This window comes from Anomaloglossus baeobatrachus, chromosome 10 (genome assembly GCF_048569485.1).
Source record: "Anomaloglossus baeobatrachus isolate aAnoBae1 chromosome 10, aAnoBae1.hap1, whole genome shotgun sequence".
NCBI classification, from domain to species: Eukaryota; Metazoa; Chordata; class Amphibia; order Anura; family Aromobatidae; genus Anomaloglossus; species Anomaloglossus baeobatrachus.
The window spans coordinates 28,017,232-28,038,056 of NC_134362.1; the positions used below are offsets into that span (position 1 = coordinate 28,017,232).

Consider the following 20,825-nt stretch of genomic DNA (forward strand, 5'->3'; position numbering starts at 1 on the left):
CTCTTATCCTTCCAAGTCCTTGTGTATTATGGGGACAGCAGGACTGCCTCTGACGTGCTGGACATATGAGCACCCCCCGGACCTGACTTACATTTGTGCTAAGGTAGAGCTTCTTCACCTTCTCCTGGAATGGACACAGTTTTGTCAGCTGGAATCTTTCCAAGTTACTTTTCATCTTTATAAGCTGAAAAAGACACAATTTTTTTTGCTAATTTGACAAATAACAGAAACCCGGAGAATCACATTCGGCTTCTAAGGCTAAGTTCACACATCCTGTGTTTTGCATCAGTCACAATCCGTAGCCTTGAGGAATTACGGAATCCTGCAAAATATTTTGCAGGAATCCTGTATTTCCCCATAGACTTCTATTAGTGACGGATTGCGACTGATGACCCTGCGTTGCATCCGCTGCGTCGCGGTCCGTCGTTTTTGACTGACCGCCGAGCGGGGAGCAACGCAGAATGTAATGTTTTTCGGGCCGTCAAAATTAACGCGCCGCGCAGGAATCCGTCGCCATCCGTCAAGCTTGTAATGCATGTCTATGGTGCTGGATTCCGTCGTAATCCGTCTTACAACGGAATCCAGCGCAGGATTCCGTCATGCTCTACTGAGCATGCCCAGCATGCTTGGCACGCCCACTGGGCTGTCCCAAACACAGACGGATCATGACTGATCCGTCAAAAAACGGACGCACAGCGGATGTAACGGACGCAACTGATCCGTTTTTTCACAGGATTCCTGTGAAAGGAATCCTGTGAAAAACACATCAGTTGACATCTTGAAAATGACTGATCCGTTGCTGACGGACCTGACGGATTGAAAACACAGGATGTGTGAACTTAGCCTAAGATCTACACAATGGCCAATAACGAGGGACTAAGGGTCTGGGAGGAAAGTTCTCGCTTGGCTGGACACCCAACGTGGGGCCTCCCTTAGTTATTAGAAGTGGGAACCTTTAAAAATAAAGATGGTGGTGGGATGGAGTGAGGAATTACTAAAGGGTTAAACTGGTGCGGTAACAATACAGCTCCCACCACCAGTATTATACACAGCGACACTTACCTTTTCCTCCAAGAAGGGAGTATTGACGGGGAAGCAGGACCAGAAATGGCGTAACAGTTCCCCCACCGCAACGTACAAGTGCTTCAGCTCAGACTGGACGTCGTTTGGCACCATCTCTAAAAGGGACAGCGACACTTTATTCAGCAGCAACACTTTCGACCATGACTAGGTCCCCCACGTCCTATGCCTTATAACTAGCCTCATGCCTCAGCGGTGAGGTCAGTAGTACAACAGATGACCACAGGCACATAAACAAGGACTTGGGCCAGACGTGGATCGTCTGAAGAATAAAAGCCAAGTTCCACTTGTAGGTTTTATTATTTTTTATATTTTGAATAACTCCTCGAAATTGAGATTTATGGAATCTTGGAATATTTTAGGTGCAGCCGCTCCTTAGGATGGGCATTGAAATGTGACTGTGGGGGGTCAGTTCCCCTAGTACCTCCATCACAATATTTGCTAAAGTGCGAGTCCTTGTCATGGCTGCCTCTCTGCATTAGGAGACTAGCGACAGGTTCAGGAGTCATTTCCATTCTTGACTCTCAACATAAACAGGTTTCCTTTCCTTTGGCAGTAATGTCAGTAGTAATGTCAGTATTCCTTACCAGCTCAGGTGTTTCCGGTTTGGGACCACTCCCAGTCCCTATATATACCCTCTGCAACCAGCAGAGTGGGTCTGGCATTCTTTTTGCCATTTGGATGCTGGTCCTTGAAGTGGAAGGAGCTGTTATAACTCTCTATAGAAGGTGCTGTGGTGGCTGCAGTCTTTGTGCTGACTTCAGCAGCCTGTTGTAGTGTTTTCCCGTCTGTTTTCCTTCCCTTGATGTGTTTTAGTGCAGCGGTGAGGCTAGCATTCATTACTTGCCCACTCACTAGCCAGGACTATTGTAGGGTCACTCGGGGCTTCAGGTTCCTGCTCAGCAACAGGTGAGGAACCTGTATAGGAACTGGCTAGGAGTGCAAGATACAGCTGCAGGTAAGGGGAGGAGGTGTCCATCTTCCCTCTCACTAGTCCTAGGGCCCACCGTTGTTAAATTGCCCCCAGTGTACCCCTTGTTCATTGTGGTGTAACCTCCGTTGTGTGTTTTGGCTCATGCCGGACCTTTCCCAAGCCCGTGCCGTGACAGTCCCTCAGCTTCAGAACTAAAAGCAAATAAGTAAAAGCGCCCAGAGGCAGCATCTGTTGCAGTGTCATGAACTACGGTGAACATTTGGGGGGTCTGGTCACCAACGATCACATGTGGATAGACTTTGCAAGGGATAGAGATGGTCCCACTGGACAAAACACATACTATACGAGTAAGTGAAGTGGATTGTAAGCTGGCACCTCCTGTCCTTGTGTAGGATCACAATCTGTGCGCCTGTGTCATGCTAAACAATACATAAAGTGTACACCAATACACAGAGTTTTATGTACTGTGCTCACTGCACTGCGGTACCAGGACTCACGGTTTATGGCTTGCTGCGTCCCTCCTTGCATCAGCGCTCCTCCAGGGGATAAAGCAGATATTGTACTACTAGCAGCGCTGTTCGATAGAACCTAAATCAGAATAAAAAGGGAATATCTGTAACAAGAAGCTTTTGTAACTAACCTATTAAGTTCTCTCACCGTCCTTTATATTGTTTTATTTTGCTTTAACTTCCGATGTGACATGTAACAAAGGCTCAGTATGAGAAATAGAATTGTCACAAAAGTGCAGGAGGTGTACACTGCAAAATCAAGCAAATCAGGATGACTGAGCGTCTACATGTCTCTATACCACTGTTCATCAGTCCTATAGTCAATGAATATTACAGTGGTGCACAAGTGGGACCACCCCTCATTCACACTGGGCATTGCAGACCCCCTATTGTCAAGATCTGTGAAGACCACAGTAATTGGACCCCAGTGATCAACAATTTAACCCTGAACAACTGTGATAAGTTCCTCCGATGCAACAATACAATGATCACTGCAGGCAAAACTGATATCGTAGTTTAGGTCTAGTTCATCAGTGAAGATTCACCATGTTGTTCTTGAAACCCTGTGTCCTCCTCTGCCCCCCTTAGAACTGGCGGAAAAAATAAAAAGTATGCATTTTTGGCTACGATATTTTTTTTTAAAGGGGCTGTCTATTTTTTATTTTCTCATGGCATGAGCTGGTATAAAATAATCACCTGCTGTCACCTCCGTGGATTCAGCACAGGCTTTTCCAGTTGCAGTGACTGTGCTGCCTACAATTCCCAGGACGACTGAAGTGGTCAGGAAACTGGAACAGCTTTGCCATCGGGTGGTTCTCGAACAACATGCTGTACCAGTCACATAACCACGGCAGCCAATCTCGGGCTATAGCCGTTCCTGTGACATCTGGACGGTGCAGTCATCATGTCCTGAGTCAGCAAAGGATGCACCGGGGTGACAGGAGGAGAGTATGACAAGCCAGAGCAGGATGCACCGGGGTGACAGGAAGAGAGTATGACGAGCCAGAGCAGGATGCACCGGGGTGACAGGAGGAGAGTATGACGAGCCAGAGCAGGATGCACCGAGGTGACAGGAGGAGAGTATGACGAGCCAGAGCAGGATGCACCGAGGTAACAGGAGGAGAGTATGACGAGCCAGAGCAGGATGCACCCAGTTGACAGGAGGAGAGTATGACGAGCCAGAGCAGGATGCACCTGGGTGACAGGAGGAGAGTATGACGAGCCAGAGCAGGATGCACCGAGGTGACAGGAGGAGAGTATGACGAGCCAGAGCAGGATGCACCGAGGTGACAGGAGGACAGTATGACGAGCCAGAGCAGGATGCACCGAGGTAACAGGAGGAGAGTATGACGAGCCAGAGCAGGATGCACCGAGGTGACAGGAGGAGAGTATGACGAGCCAGAGCAGGATGCACCGGGGTGACAGGAGGAGAGTATGACGAGCCAGAGCAGGATGCACCGAGGTGACAGGAGGAGAGTATGACGAGCCAGAGCAGGATGCACCGAGGTGACAGGAGGACAGTATGACGAGCCAGAGCAGGATGCACCGAGGTGACAGGAGGAGAGTATGAGGAGCCAGAGCAGGATGCACCGAGGTGACAGGAGGAGAATATGACGAACCAGAGCAGGATGCACCGGGGTGACAGGAGGAGAGTATGACGAGCCAGAGCAGGATGCACCGGGGTGACAGGAGGAGAGTATGACAAACCAGAGCAGGATGCACTGAGGTCACAGGAGGAGAGTATGAAGAGCCAGAGCAGGATGCACCGGGGTGACAGGAGGAGAGTATGACGAGCCAGAGCATGATGCACCAGGTGACAGGAGGAGAGTATGACGATTCAGATCAGGATGCACTGGGGTGACAGGAGGAGAGTATGACGAGCCAGAGCAGGATGCACCGAGGTGACAGGAGGAGAGTATAACGAGCCAGAGCATGATGCACCGGGGTGACAGGAGGAGAGTATGACGAGCCAGAGCAGGATGCACCGGGGTGACAGGAGGAGAGTATGACGAGCCAGAGCAGGATGCACCGAGGTGACAGGAGGATAGTGTGACTCCGTTATTTTGTACCAGCTCAAAGAAATAATGTTGAACCAACCCCTTTAATTATCAAATTGAGCGGGTGTTAAAAAAGAGAATTTTGTTTACTTATCGTAAATTCCTTTTCTTATAGTTCCGTATTGGGAGACCCAGACCATGGGTGTATAGCTTCTGCCTCCGGAGGACACACAAAGTACTACACTCAAAAGTGTAGCTCCTCCCTCTGAGCTTATACACCCCCTGGAGATCCAGATCTAGCCAGTTTAGTGCAAAAGCTGAAGGAGAATAGCCACCCACAAGAAAAAACAGAGCCAGAACCGGAACAACCGGAGACTCTGTCAACAACAACAGCCGGAGATAACACACGGAACAAGAAAGTACCAACAGGCAACAGGGAGGGTGCTGGGTCTCCCAATACGGAACTATAAGAAAAAGAATTTACGGTAAGTAAACAAAATTCTCTTTTTCTTTATCGTTCCTATGGGAGACCCAGACCATGGGACGTCTCAAAGCAGTCCATGGGTGGGAATAAACAGAAAAACTAAGAAGTAGGCAGAACCTAACTTCACAAGTGGGCGACAGCCGCCTGAAGGGTGCGTCTGCCCAAGCTCGCATCTGCCGAAGCATGAGCATGCACTTGGTAGTGCTTCGAAAAGGTATGCAGGCTAGTCCAAGTGGCAGCCTGACAGACTTGTTGAGCCGTAGCCTGGTGCCTGAAAGCCCAAGAGGCACCGACAGCTCTGGTCGAGTGTGCTTTCATCCCCGGCGGGGGAGGCACCTGAGAACAATGGTAGGCGTCCGAAATGGTCGACCTAATCCAACGGGCTAAGGTCGGCTTAGAAGCAGGGAGGCCCTTGCGCCGACCTGTGGTTAGCACAAACAGAGAGGTGCACCGCCTAAGAACAGCGGTGCGAGACATATAGATCCGGAGCGCACGCACCAGATCCAAAGTATGCAACGCTTCTTCAAAGCGATGAACAGGAGCCGGACAAAAGGAGGGTAGGGTAATGTCCTGGTTAAGGTGGAAAGGAGAGACCACCTTAGGGAGGAAGTCCGGAGTCGGACGGAGAACCACCTTGTCTTGATGAAAAAACAAAAAAGGTGACTCCGAAGAGAGCGCAGCCAAATCAGAGACTCTCCTGAGGGAAGTTATGGCCACTAGAAAGACCACTTTCTGTGAAAGACGAAACAAAGAAACCTCCCTAAGAGGCTCAAAGGGGGGTTTCTGCAAAACCGTGAGGACCAAGATAAGGTCCCAGGGATCCAAGGGCCGCCGGTAAGGCGGAATTATGTGAGACGCGCCCTTGAAGGTGCGGACCTGAGCCAGCCGAGCGAGACGCCGCTGGAACAGCACTGATAGAGCTGAGACTTGTCCCTTAAGAGAGTTGAGGGACAGTCCCAGCTGCAGACCGGACTGTAGAAAGGACAGAAGGGTCGGCAAGGAAAAAGGCCAAGGAGGATGGCCGGAAGAGCGACACCAGGACAGGAAAATTTTCCAAGTCCTGTGATAGATCTTGGCAGAGGAAGACTTACGGTCCCGAGTCATAGTGGAAATGACTTCAGGAGGGATACCAGAAGTCGTCAAGATCCAGGACTCAAGAGCCACGCTGTCAATCTGAGAGCCGCAGAATTCTGGCGGAAAAACGGACCTTGTGAGAGAAGGTCTGAACGGTCCGGAAGATGCCACGGCACCTCTACGGACAGAAGGAGCAGGTCTGGGTACCAAGCTCGCCTGGGCCAGTCCGGAGAGATGAGAATGACTCGACGGCCCTCCAGTCTGATCTTGCGCAGAACTCTGGGCAAGAGCGCTAGAGGGGGAAACACGTAGGACAGACGAAACTGGGACCAGTCTTGAACCAGAGCATCCGCGGCGAATGCCTGAGGATCGTGGGAGCGAGCCACGTAAACCGGAACCTTGTTGTTGTGACGGGATGCCATTAGGTCCACGTCCGGAGTGCCCCACTTGCGGCAGATTGACTGAAACACTGCCGGATGCAGGGACCACTCACCACCGTCCACGGATTGACGGCTGAGATAATCTGCCTCCCAGTTTTCTACGCCAGGGATGTGGACTGCGGATATGGTGGACTTGGAATCCTCCGCCCATTGAAGAATGCGTTGGACCTCCAACATTGCCAGGCGGCTGCGTGTCCCGCCTTGGTGATTGATGTAGGCAACCGCTGTCGCGTTGTCTGACTGGACTCGGATGTGCCTGCCCGCCAACAGGTGGTGAAAGGCTAGGAGAGCCAGAAGCACGGCTCTGGTTTCCAGCACATTGATCGAGAGGGATGACTCGGACGGAGTCCAAGTGCCCTGCACTCCGTGGTGGAGACATACCGCTCCCCAGCCGGACAGACTGGCATCCGTGGTGAGAATCACCCAGGACGGGGTAAGGAAGGAGCGCCCCTGAGACAGAGAGAGGGGCCGAAGCCACCACTGAAGAGAACTCCTGGTCCGTGGCGACAGAGCCACTAGCCTGTGCAAGGAGGAAGGCCGCTTGTCCCGACAGCGGAGAATGTCCAGCTGCAGGGGACGCAGATGGAACTGGGCAAAGGGAACAGCCTCTATTGACGCCACCATCTGACCCAGCACCTGCATCAGGTGCCTGATGGGATAACGGCGGGGCCTCAGCAGAGCGCGGACCGCCAGTTGGAGGGACTGCTGTTTGACTGAGGGCAACTTCACAAGTGCCGGCAGAGTCTCGAACTGCATCCCTAGGTACGAGAGACTCTGGGTCGGAGTCAGAGTGGATTTGGGAAGATTGACAATCCACCCGAATTGGGCTAGAGTGGCAAGAGTGAGCGAGACACTCCGCTGACAGTCTGCGCTGGATGAAGCCTTGACTAGAAGGTCGTCCAGGTAAGGAATCACTGCCAGCCCCTGGAGGTGCAGAACCGCAACCACTGCTGCCATGACCTTGGTGAATACTCGAGGGGCCGTGGCTAACCCGAAGGGGAGAGCCACGAATTAGAAATGTTCCTCTCCGATTGCAAAACGTAGCCAACGCTGGTGTGAAACAGCAATTGGCACATGCAGATAGGCATCTCTGATGTCGATGGATGCCAGGAAATCTCCTTGGGTCATTGATGCAATGACTGACCGCAGAGACTCCATGCGAAAATGCCGCACCTGAACATGCTTGTTGAGAAGCTTGAGATCCAGGATGGGCCGGAAGGAACCGTCCTTTTTGGGGACTAGGAAGAGATTCGAGTAGAAACTTCTGAACCGTTCCCGGGCGGGAACCGGTACGATTACTCCGTTGGCCTGCAGGGATGCCACGGCCTGCGAGAAGGCGGCGGCCTTAGAGCAGGGGGGAGTTGACAGAAAAAAATCTGTTTGGCGGGCTGGAAGAGATTTCTATCCTGTAGCCGTGGGAGATGATATCCCGCACCCACTGATCGGAGACGTGTTGAAACCACACGTCGCCAAAGTGGGAGAACCTGCCACCGACTAAGGACGTTGCTGGCGCGGACAGATAGTCAAGAGGAGCCTGCCTTAGTGGCAGCAGCACCTGCGGTCTTCTGTGGACGCGCTTTTGTGCGCCAGCTGGATTTTTGGTCCTTGGCAGTGTTAGTGGACGAGGCCGAGAGCTTAGAGGACGACCAGTTGGAGGAACGAAAGGAACGAAACCTCGACTGATTCCTACCCTGGGCAGGTTTCCTGGTTTTGGTTTGTGGCATGGAAGTACTCTTCCCGCCAGTTGCTTCCTTAATAATTTCATCCAGCTGTTCACCGAACAGCCGGGACCCAGCAAAAGGGAGCCCCACAAGGTACTTCTTAGAAGAAGAATCTGCCTTCCACTCTCGAAGCCACAAGGTCCTGTGGATAGCGAGGGAATTAGCCGAAGCCACCGCAGTGCGGTGAGAAGCCTCCAGCATGGCAGACATGGCATAGGATGAAAAAGCCGAAGCTTGGGAAGTTAAGGTAACCATCTCAGGCATAGATTCCTTAGTAAGGGAATGCATCTCCTCCAGAGAAGCAGAGATGGCTTTGAGAGCCCACACTGCTGCAAAAGTCGGGGAGAACGAGGCTCCTGCCGCCTCAAATACAGATTTGGCCAGAAGGTCAACCTGGCGGTCTGTGGAATCCTTGAGCGAGGTGCCATCAGCCACTGATACAACGGTCCGGGCTGAGAGTCTAGACACCGGAGGGTCTACCTTTGGTGAATGAGTCCACTCCTTGACCACCTCAGGTGGAAAGGGAAAACGGTCATCAGAACCACGCTTCGGGAAGCGTTTGTCAGGACAGGCCCTGGGCTTGGTCACAGCGGCCTGAAAACTGGAGTGGTTAAAGAACACACTCTTCGTCCTCTTAGGCAAGGTAAACTGGTGCTTTTCTGCCAGAGAGGGTTGCTCCTCTGATACTGGCGGATTAGATCCAGTACAGAATTAATGGACGCAATCAAATCACTAACATCCGAGTCACTGTCGGACAGACCAATGGGGCACATGGAGGTAGTCTCCGAGCCCCCAGTAAAGGCATCCTCCTCATCCTGCGAGTCAGCTTCTGAGACCGAGCCGCGGGACGAAGGAGAGGGGGCCCTGCGTCTCTTATTAGAAGGACGGGGCCTGGGACCAGATGATGAATCCTCTGTGAGCTCCGGTCCTGACAGAGAGACCTAGCAGCAGAGGCACCCTGCGACGGGGGCTGATGCATGCTCAGCAGAGTCCTGGACAGATGTCCCATGGAGTCAGCAAAAGACTGGGAGATAGACCTGGTTAAGGATTCTACCAAAGCCGGGTGTTCAGCCACAGGAGCCGGAGCAGCCTGAGAGACCCCTGGGGGTGCGATTTCAGGCAGAGGCATCGTCAGGTTAGAGCAGGCATCACAATGTGGATAGGTGCTCGGTTCCGGCAGCAGGAGCTTACATGCAGTGCATACTGAATACAGCTTTGGAGCCTTGCTCCTCGTGTGAGACATGCTGCTGGAGTGAGGGCTCTGCCAGAGTGACCCCCAGAGAGTATATACAGAAGGTCCACAACCAGAGGTTGTGGCTTACCAGACCGCTGGAGTGGTTTGTGTGCCCTCCAGATCCCGAAGCCCGGACCCCCAAGCACCTCAGCAGGGATGCTGCAGACCAGTGGTGATCACAGGGAGAAACGCTGAGAAAATGGCCACCGGAGTGAAGAGAGGGGGCGGGACTCACTCTGAGAGTGGGATCTGGAGGGCCAAAGAGATTCACAGGGGAGGAGACATGTACTCAGTGAGGAGTGTCTCTCCCCTTTGTAGAACGGCCGCTGGGCGGAGCCGCGCTGTCCCTCTGCATGAATGACATGCGAGGGCAGTGAAACCGGAAGTAGGCCTCCGGCGAAGCCAGGGCCTAAATTTGAGCGGTGCGGCCGGCGCGCAGGCACCATCGGCGCAGTTTTCAGGCGACAGCCAGAGAACCCGCCGGAAATGTCATAAAAATCACTCAGCACACTCTCCCACCACAATAAAGTACAAGGGACCCCCATATATAAACGTCTCAGGTACTTAGCTTGCTGAGACGCAGGGTAGCCAGTCCCTGGGGATGAGTGCTCCGGTCCAGCAGGATCCTGAAGGGCTGCGGATGGAGACCGGTCTCCTGCGAAGCATGGAGAACCGTGCTGGCTACCACTTCAAGCCAGAGCCCCGGAGGGATGGTGAAGGAGCACGGCATGTAAGGCTCCAGCCTGGGAATCAACCTTAACAGCACCGCCGACACAGTGGGGTGAGAAGGGACATGCCGGGAGTCCAGGCCTGGACCCGCTTTTCTTCAAACTCTTTCCAAAAAATGAAAAAAATCCGATGAGAATGCATGTGTGGATGTGACCTCCTGAACACAAAGCAATGAACTGGCTAGATCTGGATCTCCAGGGGGTGTATAAGCTCAGAGGGAGGAGCTACACTTTTGAGTGTAGTACTTTGTGTGTCCTCCGGAGGCAGAAGCTAAACACCCATGGTCTGGGTCTCCCATAGGAACGATAAAGAAAAATTATTAGCAATCGCTTCAAATATAATAGTCAGTGCCTCCACTCACACTCGCACACTGCACCCACCTGAGTTAGTCTTGGTACGTAGTTTTCCATTTGCTGTTTAATACTAATATAGGAGTTAATAATATCCTGACTGGTTGTATATTGCTGGGACAGGACCGGGGTAGGACCATGGTAATACCTGGAGAAACAGAAGAGCAGATCAATGAACGTGACTGATAAGTGCAGCCACAAACAGAAAAAAAAAGAAGGGAATTTTGTTACTTACCGTAAATTCCTTTTCTTCTAGCTCTTATTGGGAGACCCAGACGATTGGGGTATAGCTACTGCCCTCTGGAGGCCACACAAAGCACTACATTAAAAGTGCAAGGCCCCTCCCCCTCTGGCTATACCCCCCCGTGGTATCACGGGTACTCCAGTTTTAGTGCCAAAGCAAGAAGGAGGAAGCCAACAACTGGTTTAAACAAATTAACTCCGAGTAACATCGGAGAACTGAAAAACCGTTCAACATGAACAACATGTGTACCCGCAAACAGCAAAAACAATCCCGAAGGACAACAGGGCGGGTGCTGGGTCTCCCAATAAGAGCTAGAAGAAAAGGAATTTACGGTAAGTAACAAAATTCCCTTCTTCTTCAGCGCTCTATTGGGAGACCCAGACGATTGGGACGTCCAAAAGCTGTCCCTGGGTGGGTAAAGAAATACCTCATGTTAGAGCTGCAAAACAGCCCCCCCCTACGGGGATGTCACTGCCGCCTGCAGGACTCTTCTACCTAAGCTGGCATCCGCCGAAGCATAGGTATGCACCTGATAATGCTTGGTGAAAGTGTGCAGACTCGACCAGGTAGCTGCCTGACACACCTGTTGAGCCGAAGCCTGGTGCCGTAATGCCCAGGACGCACCCACGGCTCTGGTTGAGTGGGCTTTTAGCCCTGAAGGAACCGGAAGCCCAGCAGAACGGTAGGCCTCTATAATTGGTTCTTTGATCCATCGAGCCAAGGTGGCTTTAGAAGCCTGCAACCCCTTGCGCGGACCGGCGACAAGGACAAAAAGTGCATCGGAACGGCGCATGGGCGCCGTGCGGGAAATGTAGATCCTGAGTGCTCTCACCAGATCTAGCAAACGCAAGTCCTTTTCATACCGGTGAACCGGATGAGGATAAAAGGAAGGCAAGGATATATCCTGATTAAGATGAAACGAGGATACGACCTTAGGGAGAAACTCCGGAATGGGGCGCAGCACTACCTTGTCCTGGTGGAACACCAGGAAGGGAGCCTTGGATGACAGAGCTGCCAGCTCAGACACTCGCCGAAGCGATGTGATCGCAACAAGAAACGCCACTTTCTGTGACAGGCGAGAAAAAGAAACTTCTTTGAGAGGCTCGAAAGGCGGTTTCTGGAGAGCCACTAGTACTCTGTTCAGATCCCATGGATCCAACGGCCGCTTGTACGGGGGCACAATATGACAGACCCCCTGCAGGAACGTGCGCACCTTAGGAAGACGTGCTAGACGCTTCTGAAAAAACACGGATAGTGCCGAGACTTGCCCTTTAAGGGAGCTGAGCGACAAGCCCTTTTCCAACCCTGATTGCAGGAAAGACAGAAAAGTGGGCAATGCAAATGGCCAGGGAGACACTCCCTGAGCAGAGCACCAGGTTAAGAAAATCTTCCACGTTCTGTGGTAGATCTTAGCAGAAGTTGACTTCCTAGCTTGTCTCATTGTGGCTACCACTCCCTGTGATAAGCCTGTTGACGATAGGATCCAGGACTCAATGGCCACACAGTCAGGTTCAGGGCCGCAGAATTCTGATGGAAAAACGGCCCTTGAGACAGCAGGTCTGGACGGTCTGGAAGTGACCACGGTCGGCCGACCGTGAGATGCCACAGATCCGGATACCACGATCTCCTCGGCCAGTCTGGGGCGACGAGTATGATGCGGCTGCAATCGGATCTGATCTTGCGTAGTACTCTGGGCAAGAGTGCTAGAGGCGGGAATACATATGGGAGGCGGAACTGCGACCAATCTTGCACCAAGGCGTCTGCCGCCAGAGCTCTTTGATCGCGCGACCGCGCCATGAATGCCGGGACCTTGTTGTTGTGCCGAGACGCCATTAGGTCGACGTCCGGCACCCCCCAGCGGCGACAGATTTCCTGAAACACGTCCGGGTGAAGGGACCATTCCCCTGCGTCCATACCCTGGCGACTGAGGAAGTCTGCTTCCCAGTTTTCTACGCCTGGGATGTGAACCGCGGAGATGGTGGATGCTGTGTCCTCCACCCAATTCAGAATGCGCCGGACTTCCTGAAAGGCTTGCCGGCTGCGCGTCCCTCCTTGGTGGTTGATGTATGCCACCGCTGTGGAGTTGTCCGACTGGATTCGGATCTGCTTTCCTTCCAGCCACTGTTGAAAGGCTAGTAGGGCAAGATACACTGCCCTGATTTCCAGAACATTGATCTGAAGGGTGGACTCTTGCGGAGTCCACGTCCCCTGAGCCCTGTGGTGTAGAAACACTGCTCCCCACCCCGACAGACTCGCATCTGTCGTGACCACTGCCCAGGATGGGGGCAGGAAGGATCTTCCCTGAGACAATGAGGTGGGAAGGAGCCACCATTGTAGAGAGTCCTTGGCCGTCTGGGAAAGAGAGACTTTCCTGTCTAGGGAAGTCGTCTTCCCGTCCCATTGGCGGAGAATGTCCCATTGAAGTGGACGCAGATGAAACTGCGCAAAGGGAACTGCTTCCATGGCTGCCACCATCTTCCCTAGGAAGTGCATGAGGCGCCGTAAGGGGTGCGACTGGCCCTGAAGGAGAGATTGCACCCCTGTCTGTAGGGACCGCTGCTTGTTTAGCGGAAGCTGCACTCTCGCTGCTCGAGTATGGAACTCCATGCCAAGATACGTTAGTGACTGTGTCGGTGACAGATTTGACTTTGGAAAGTTGATGATCCATCCAAAAGTCTGGAGAGACTCCAGCGTAGCCTGTAGACTGAGTTGGCATGCCTCCTGAGAGGGTGCCTTGACAAGTAGATCGTCTAGGTAAGGGATCACCGAGTGTCCCTGAGAGTGCAGGACTGCTACCACCGCCGCCATGACCTTGGTGAAGACCCGGGGGGCTGTCGCCAGACCGAATGGCAGAGCCACGAACTGAAGATGGTCGTCTCCTATCACAAAACGTAGAAAACGTTGATGTTCTGTAGCAATTGGCACGTGGAGATAAGCATCTTTGATGTCTATTGAGGCAAGGAAGTCTCCTTGAGACATTGAGGCAATGACAGAACGGAGGGTTTCCATCCGGAACCGTCTGGCGTGTACATGTTTGTTGAGCAGTTTTAGGTCCAGAACAGGACGGAATGAGCCGTCCTTTTTTGGCACCACAAAGAGATTGGAGTAAAACCCTCTCCCTTGTTCCTGAAACGGTACAGGAACCACTACTCCCTCCGCTCTTAGGGAGTCCACCGCCTGCCGCAGGACATCTACACGGTCTGGGTGTGGGGAGGTTCTGAAGAACCGAGCTGGAGGACGAGAACTGAACTCGATTCTGTACCCGCGCGACAAAATGTCTGTCACTCACCGGTCTTTGACCTGTGACATCCAAGTGTCGTAAAAGCGGGAGAGCCTGCCCCCGACCGGAGATGCGGAGGGAGGGGACTGGAAGTCATGAGGTAGCCGCTTTGGAAGCGGTTCCTCCATTTGCTTTCTTGGGGCGTGAATGAGCCCTCCAGGAATCTGAGTTTCTTTGCGTCCTCTGAGTCCCTTTGGACGAGGAGAATTGTGTTTTGCCCGAACCTCGAAAGGACTGAAACTTCTGCTGCCACTTTCTCTGCTGAGGTTTGCTTGATCTGGGCTGGGGTAAAGAGGAGTCTTTACCCTTGGACTGTTTAATGATGTCAGCCAATGGCTCGCCAAACAGTCTTTCTCTAGACAAAGGCAAGCTGGTTAAACATTTTTTGGAACCAGCATCTGCTTTCCAGTCCTTTAACCACAATGCCCTGCGCAACACCACCGAATTGGCAGACGCCATTGAGGTGCGGCTGGTAGATTCTAGGACCGCATTGATAGCGTAAGACGCAAACGCGGACATCTGCGAGGTAAGGGACGCCACTTGCGGCACCGCTGGATGTAAGATAGCATCCACTTTCGCTAAACCAGCTGAAATAGCTTGTAGCGCCCATACGGCTGCGAATGCTGGAGCAAACGACGCGCCGATAGCTTCATAGACAGATTTTAACCAAAGGTCCATCTGTCTGTCATTGGCATCTTTAAGTGAAGCGCCATCTTCCACTGCAACTATGGATCTAGCTGCAAGCTTGGAAATCGGGGGATCCACCTTTGGACACTGGGTCCAGCGCTTGACCACCTCAGGGGGGAAAGGATAACGTGTATCCTTAGAACGTTTAGAGAAACGCTTTTCTGGATGAGCATCGTGTTTCTGGATTGATTCTCTGAAGTCAGAGTGATCCAACAGAGCACTTAATTTACGCTTGGGATAGAGGAAACGAAATTTCTCCTGCTCTGCCGCTGCCTCTTCTGCTGAAGGGGTTGGGGGAGAAATATCTAACAGCCTATTGATGGCTGAGATAAGATCGTTTACCATGGCGTCCCCATCCGGGGTATCCAGATTGAGAGGGGTTCCAGGATTAGACTCCTGATCACTCTCTTCAGACACATCACAGGGAGACTGATTGCGCTGAGACCCCGAGCAGTGTGATGACGTTGAGGGTCTTTCCCAGCGAGCCCGCTTGGGGTGGCTGGGGCAATCATCTGAGTCATCATACTCATCCTGAGAGGCCGGGGACCCCCTTGCAGTCTGGATTAAATCCAACTGCGGAGGATTAGAGGACATAGACCTCGCCGTGTCCATAGACTGAGCCCCAGGCATGGATTGCAAAGTTTCCAGGATTTTTGCCATAGTCACAGACATATTAACCGCAAAAAGTGCAAAGTCTGACCCTGACACCGGGGCAGGACTTACAGGCGTCTCAGCCTGGGTCACTATCTCTCCTGACTCCGGCTGGCGAAGCAGCACCGGATCTGAGCATTGCACACAATGGGGGTCTTTGGAACCTGCTGGTAGAGCAGTCCCACAAGCAGCACACACAGTGCACACAGCCCTAGCCTTGGCAGCTTTGCGTCTTGTGGATGACATGCTGCTGCTTCCTCAGAGCGATCTGGGGTATTCAGCCAGGAAGCGACCTCACAGTGCAAGAAATCAATAAATCTCTATGTCCAGTGACACAATACACTAACATACACTGAGGCACTAGAGGGGCCAGCTGAAAAGCCGCTTACCGCCCGCTAAAGAGCGGGTGTGTGGTCTTCCAAAGCCCCTCAGTCTAGGTCTCCCAGAGCCTTGCGTCCTTCTTCCAGCCAGCCATGCATGTAATGGCTGCCGGCGTCCTGAGGGAAGAAGGGGGGCGGGCCCTGGGCGTTCCTGACCAAGAGCGGGAAGCCTGCTCCCTCTGTGCCTAGTGTGAGGGCTGGAGCATGTAAATCAGGCTCCAGCCCTCCTCGCTGCCGTGAAACAGCGTCTCTCCCCTACCCTGATTGACAGGGTGGGGGCGGGAACGATCGGAGCTGCCGGCGTCCTAGGCCCAAAAGCCGGGGACTAGAGTTATAAACGCCGCCGCCGTAAAAGCGCGGTCGGCGTATCCCCGGCGCACCACAAGTCACAGCAGCGCCGCCCGGTCCAGTGAGGGTCGGCGCTGCGTTCCCAGAACACAAAGTCCCCCAGATGACTGTAGGAACACCAGCTCAGTGTACGGTCCCCGGCGCACTACAACACCCAGCCAGGCCGGAGTGTGTCTGTGCCTGCCGGGGACACAGAGTACCTGTATGATGCAGGGCCCGGTCCCTGATGGTACTCCTGCTCCGTATCCATCAGGTTCTGATGGGTCTGTGGATGGAGCCCGGCGACAGAGCTTTGAGGCCGGCAGGATCCCACTTCCACAGAACCCCCAAGGGGATGTGGAAGGAAAAACAGCATGTCAGGCTCCAGCCCTGTACCAGCAATAGGTACCTCAACCTTACAACACCATCCAGGGGTGAGAAGGGAGCATGCTGGGAACACTATATGTGTCCTCTTTTCTTCCATCCGAACTAGTCAGCAGCTACTGCTGACTAAAATCTGTGGAGCTATGCATGGAATGTCTGACCTCCTTCGCACACAAAGCTAAAACTGGAGTACCCGTGATACCACGGGGGGGTATAGCCAGAGGGGGAGGGGCCTTGCACTTTTAATGTAGTGCTTTGTGTGGCCTCCAGAGGGCAGTAGCTATACCCCAATCGTCTGGGTCTCCCAATAGAGCGCTGAAGAAAACTGGTTTTAACTTTTAAAGGGGTCATCCAGCATCATGAAAATCACAGGGCTGCTTTATTCCAAAAACAGCGCTACTCCTGTCAATAGGTCGGGTCAGGTATTACAGTTCCAGTGAATGGAGAACACCAGCCACACCATACAGACAGGGTTAGAAGAAAGCAGCCATGTTTTATCTGTACAGCAGCTGTGAATATCTTACCTGTCGGATTTCTTGAGGTTTAGGGATATTGGTTTGATACCGTTCCGTTCTTCTAAGTCTTCGTAGTCTATGGCCTCCTGCAACTTCACCTACAACAATCAACAATGGTCCTGATACATATGGAAAATCTGCAGTGACTTAAAGGGAACCTGTCACCTGATTTTTTTCCCTATAAGCTGCGGCCACCACCACTGGGCTCTTATATACAGTATGTTAGAAAACTGTATATAAGGATCCAGGCTGCTGGGTATAACATACAAAACACTTTATAATACTCACCTAGAAGGTCGCTCCGGTGCACAACAGTCGGATGGGTGGCGCTGTTCTCCGGGACCGGCGCCGCCCCTTTCGGCCATCTTGTTCTTCCTTATTCTAAAGCCGCGGTACATGACGCGTCCTACGTCACACACAGGCGCCGGCATTCAAATCCTGTGCAGGCGCACTACAATACTTTGATCTGCCCTGAGTAGGGAAGATCAAAGTGTGCCTGCGCAAGACCTCAATGCTGGCTAGTGCGTATGACGTAGACGCGTCATGCACCGCGGCTTCAGAATAAGGAAGACCAAGATGGCCGAAAGCGGAGGCGCCGCATCCGGAGAACAGCGCCACCCATCCGACTGTTGTGCACCGGAGCGACCTTCTAGGTGAGTATTATAAAGTGTTTTTTTATGTTATACCCAACAGCCTGGGCTCTTATATACAACATGTTGGAATGCTGTATATAAGAGTCCGGTGATGGTGGCCGCAGCTTATAGGGCAAAAATCAGGTGACAGGTTCCCTTTAATGATAGGAAATAAAACCGGGGACCGACTCAACTCATGCAAGAGCCCCCCCTCGCTTACTCCAGTCCAGGTAGGGGACGTGTAGCCCTTGTGTCTTACCTTCTTTACAGGGGGCTGGAAGAAGTCAGAATCCCGGGAATTGCCATCTGTGCTACTCGTCTCACTGTTTTGGTCATTTTGTGCTTCTCTGCGTGGAAAAAAGAAAAGGCCTCAGGCAAAACTTGCAGTGAAAGTCATCTACCAGTGTGCCAGACAATCATCATTCGGAGGGCTTGAATCCTGCTCACAGGCTCCTTTTAAGCGATAAAATTCTGACCACCAGCAGTCACCACTAGGGGGAGCCAAGGAACTTACTGGATGCAGCAATTTTGTTGAGCAGTACAGTGAGCTCCCTCTAGTGGTGGCTGCAGGTAAAGTTACATTTAGTCGCAAAATCGAATGTCATCCTCTATCCATACAATACAGGATACGGTTCTGATTGATTGGTGGTTCAACTTCTGCAGTGATCCCGAGAACAGGGCTTTAGATCTCTGCAGGGTCCAGTCTTTAATGTGTGCATGCTCAGCCTCTATTCATTGCCTATGAGACTGATGAAAGTAGCGATGCGTCACTCCCGACTTTCTCCGGCAGTCTAATAGACGATGAACAGAACGGCAGTGCAACACCTCCGTTAATTTTGGGGATCTACAAGTACTGGTTCCCAGGATACAAAGCCCCATTCTCAGGATTACTGGGGATCCCCAGCAGTTGCACCCCCCCCCCACCGGTCAGAGTAAATTAACCTGTATCATATGGAAGGGATGACTTAAAGGGCTGTTCCTAAAATTGTAAGATAAAAAAGAAGGGAATTTTGTTACTTACCGTAAATTCCTTTTCTTCTAGCTCTTATTGGGAGACCCAGACGATTGGGTGTATAGCACTGCCTCCGGAGGCCACACAAAGCAATTACACTAAAAAGTGTAAGGCCCCTCCCCTTCTGGCTATACACCCCCAGTGGGATCACTGGCTCACCAGTTTTAGTGCAAAAGCAAGAAGGAGGAAAGCCAATAACTGGTTTAAACAAATTCACTCCGAGTAACATCGGAGAACTGAAAACCATTCAACATGAACAACATGTGTACCCGCAAACAAACCAAAAATCCCGAAGGACAACAGGGCGGGTGCTGGGTCTCCCAATAAGAGCTAGAAGAAAAGGAATTTACGGTAAGTAACAAAATTCCCTTCTTCTTCGGCGCTCTATTGGGAGACCCAGACGATTGGGACGTCCAAAAGCTGTCCCTGGGTGGGTAAAGAATACCTCATGTTAGAGCTGCAAGACAGCCCTCCCCTATAGGGAGGCAACTGCCGCCTGCAGGACTCTTCTACCTAGGCTGGCGTCCGCCGAAGCATAGGTATGCACCTGATAATGTTTGGTGAAAGTGTGCAGACTCGACCAGGTAGCTGCCTGGCACACCTGTTGAGCCGTAGCCTGGTGTCGCAATGCCCAGGACGCACCCACGGCTCTGGTAGAATGGGCCTTCAGCCCTGACGGAACCGGAAGCCCAGCAGAACGGTAGGCTTCAAGAATTGGTTCTTTGATCCATCGAGCCAGGGTGGCCTTAGAAGCCTGCGACCCTTTGTGCTTACCAGCGACAAGGACAAAGAGTGCATCCGAACGGCGCAAGGGCGCCGTGCGGGAAATGTAGATTCTGAGTGCTCTCACCAGATCTAACAAATGTAAATCCTTCTCATACCGATGAACTGCATGAGGACAAAACGAAGGCAAAGAGATATCCTGATTAAGATGAAAAGAGGATACCACCTTCGGGAGAAACTCCTGAATGGGGCGCAGCACTACCTTGTCCTGGTGGAAGACCAGGAAGGGAGCCTTGGATGATAGCGCTGCCAGCTCAGACACTCTCCGAAGAGATGTGATCGCTACCAGAAAAGCCACTTTCTGTGATAGTCTAGAAAGTGAAACCTCCCTCAGAGGCTCGAAGGGCGGCTTCTGGAGGGCAACTAGTACCCTGTTCAGATCCCATGGATCTAACGGCCGCTTGTACGGGGGTACGATATGGCAAACCCCCTGTAGGAACGTGCGCACCTTAGGAAGGCGTGCCAAACGCCTCTGAAAAAAGACGGATAGCGCCGAGACCTGACCTTTAAGGGAGCCGAGCGACAAACCTTTTTCTAACCCAGATTGCAGGAAAGAAAGAAAGGTAGGCAATGCAAATGGCCAGGGAGACACTCCCTGAGCAGAGCACCAGGATAAGAATATCCTCCACGTTCTGTGGTAGATCTTAGCGGACGTGGGCTTCCTAGCCTGTCTCATGGTGGCAACGACCCCTTGGGATAATCCTGAAGACGCTAGGATCCAGGACTCAATGGCCACCCAGTCAGGTTCAGGGCCGCAGAATTCCGATGGAAAAACGGCCCTTGGGACAGTAAGTCTGGTCGGTCTGGTAGTGCCCACGGTCGGCCGACCGTGAGCTGCCACAGATCCGGATACCACGCCCTCCTCGGCCAGTCTGGGGCGACGAGTATGACGCGGCTGCAATCGGATCTGATCTTGCGTAGCACTCTGGGCAAGAGTGCCAGAGGTGGAAACACATAAGGGAGCCGGAACTGCGACCAATCTTGCACTAGGGCGTCTGCCGCCAGCGCTCTTTGATCGCGAGACCGTGCCATGAAGGTTGGGACGTTGTTGTTGTGCCGGGACGCCATGAGGTCGACGTCCGGCCTTCCCCATCGGCGACAGATTTCCTGAAACACGTCTGGGTGAAGGGACCATTCCCCTGCGTCCATGCCCTGGCGACTGAGGAAGTCTGCTTCCCAGTTTTCTACGCCGGGGATGTGAACTGCGGATATGGTGGAGGCCGTGGCTTCCACCCACATCAGAATCCGCCGGACTTCCTGGAAGGCTTGCCGACTGCGTGTCCCCCCTTGGTGGTTGATGTATGCCACCGCTGTGGAGTTGTCCGACTGAATTCGGATCTGCCTCCCTTCCAGCCACTGCTGGAAGGCTAGTAGGGCA

General features: G+C 52.6%; 1 protein-coding gene across 1 annotated transcript in view; it reads right to left on the bottom strand.

Moving 5' to 3' along the window:
* GTF2H1 (general transcription factor IIH subunit 1) overlaps nt 1–20,825 on the bottom strand; it is a 76,413-nt gene that overhangs the window by 4,563 nt on the left and 51,025 nt on the right. The window contains exons 9-14 of the mRNA XM_075325462.1: nt 17,912–17,999; nt 17,030–17,118; nt 10,583–10,700; nt 2,512–2,602; nt 1,063–1,178; nt 92–184 (exon numbers count right to left, since the gene is read on the bottom strand). Coding sequence (XP_075181577.1) covers nt 92–184; nt 1,063–1,178; nt 2,512–2,602; nt 10,583–10,700; nt 17,030–17,118; nt 17,912–17,999 — 595 coding nt within the window. The remainder of the gene's footprint in view (nt 1–91; nt 185–1,062; nt 1,179–2,511; nt 2,603–10,582; nt 10,701–17,029; nt 17,119–17,911; nt 18,000–20,825) is intronic.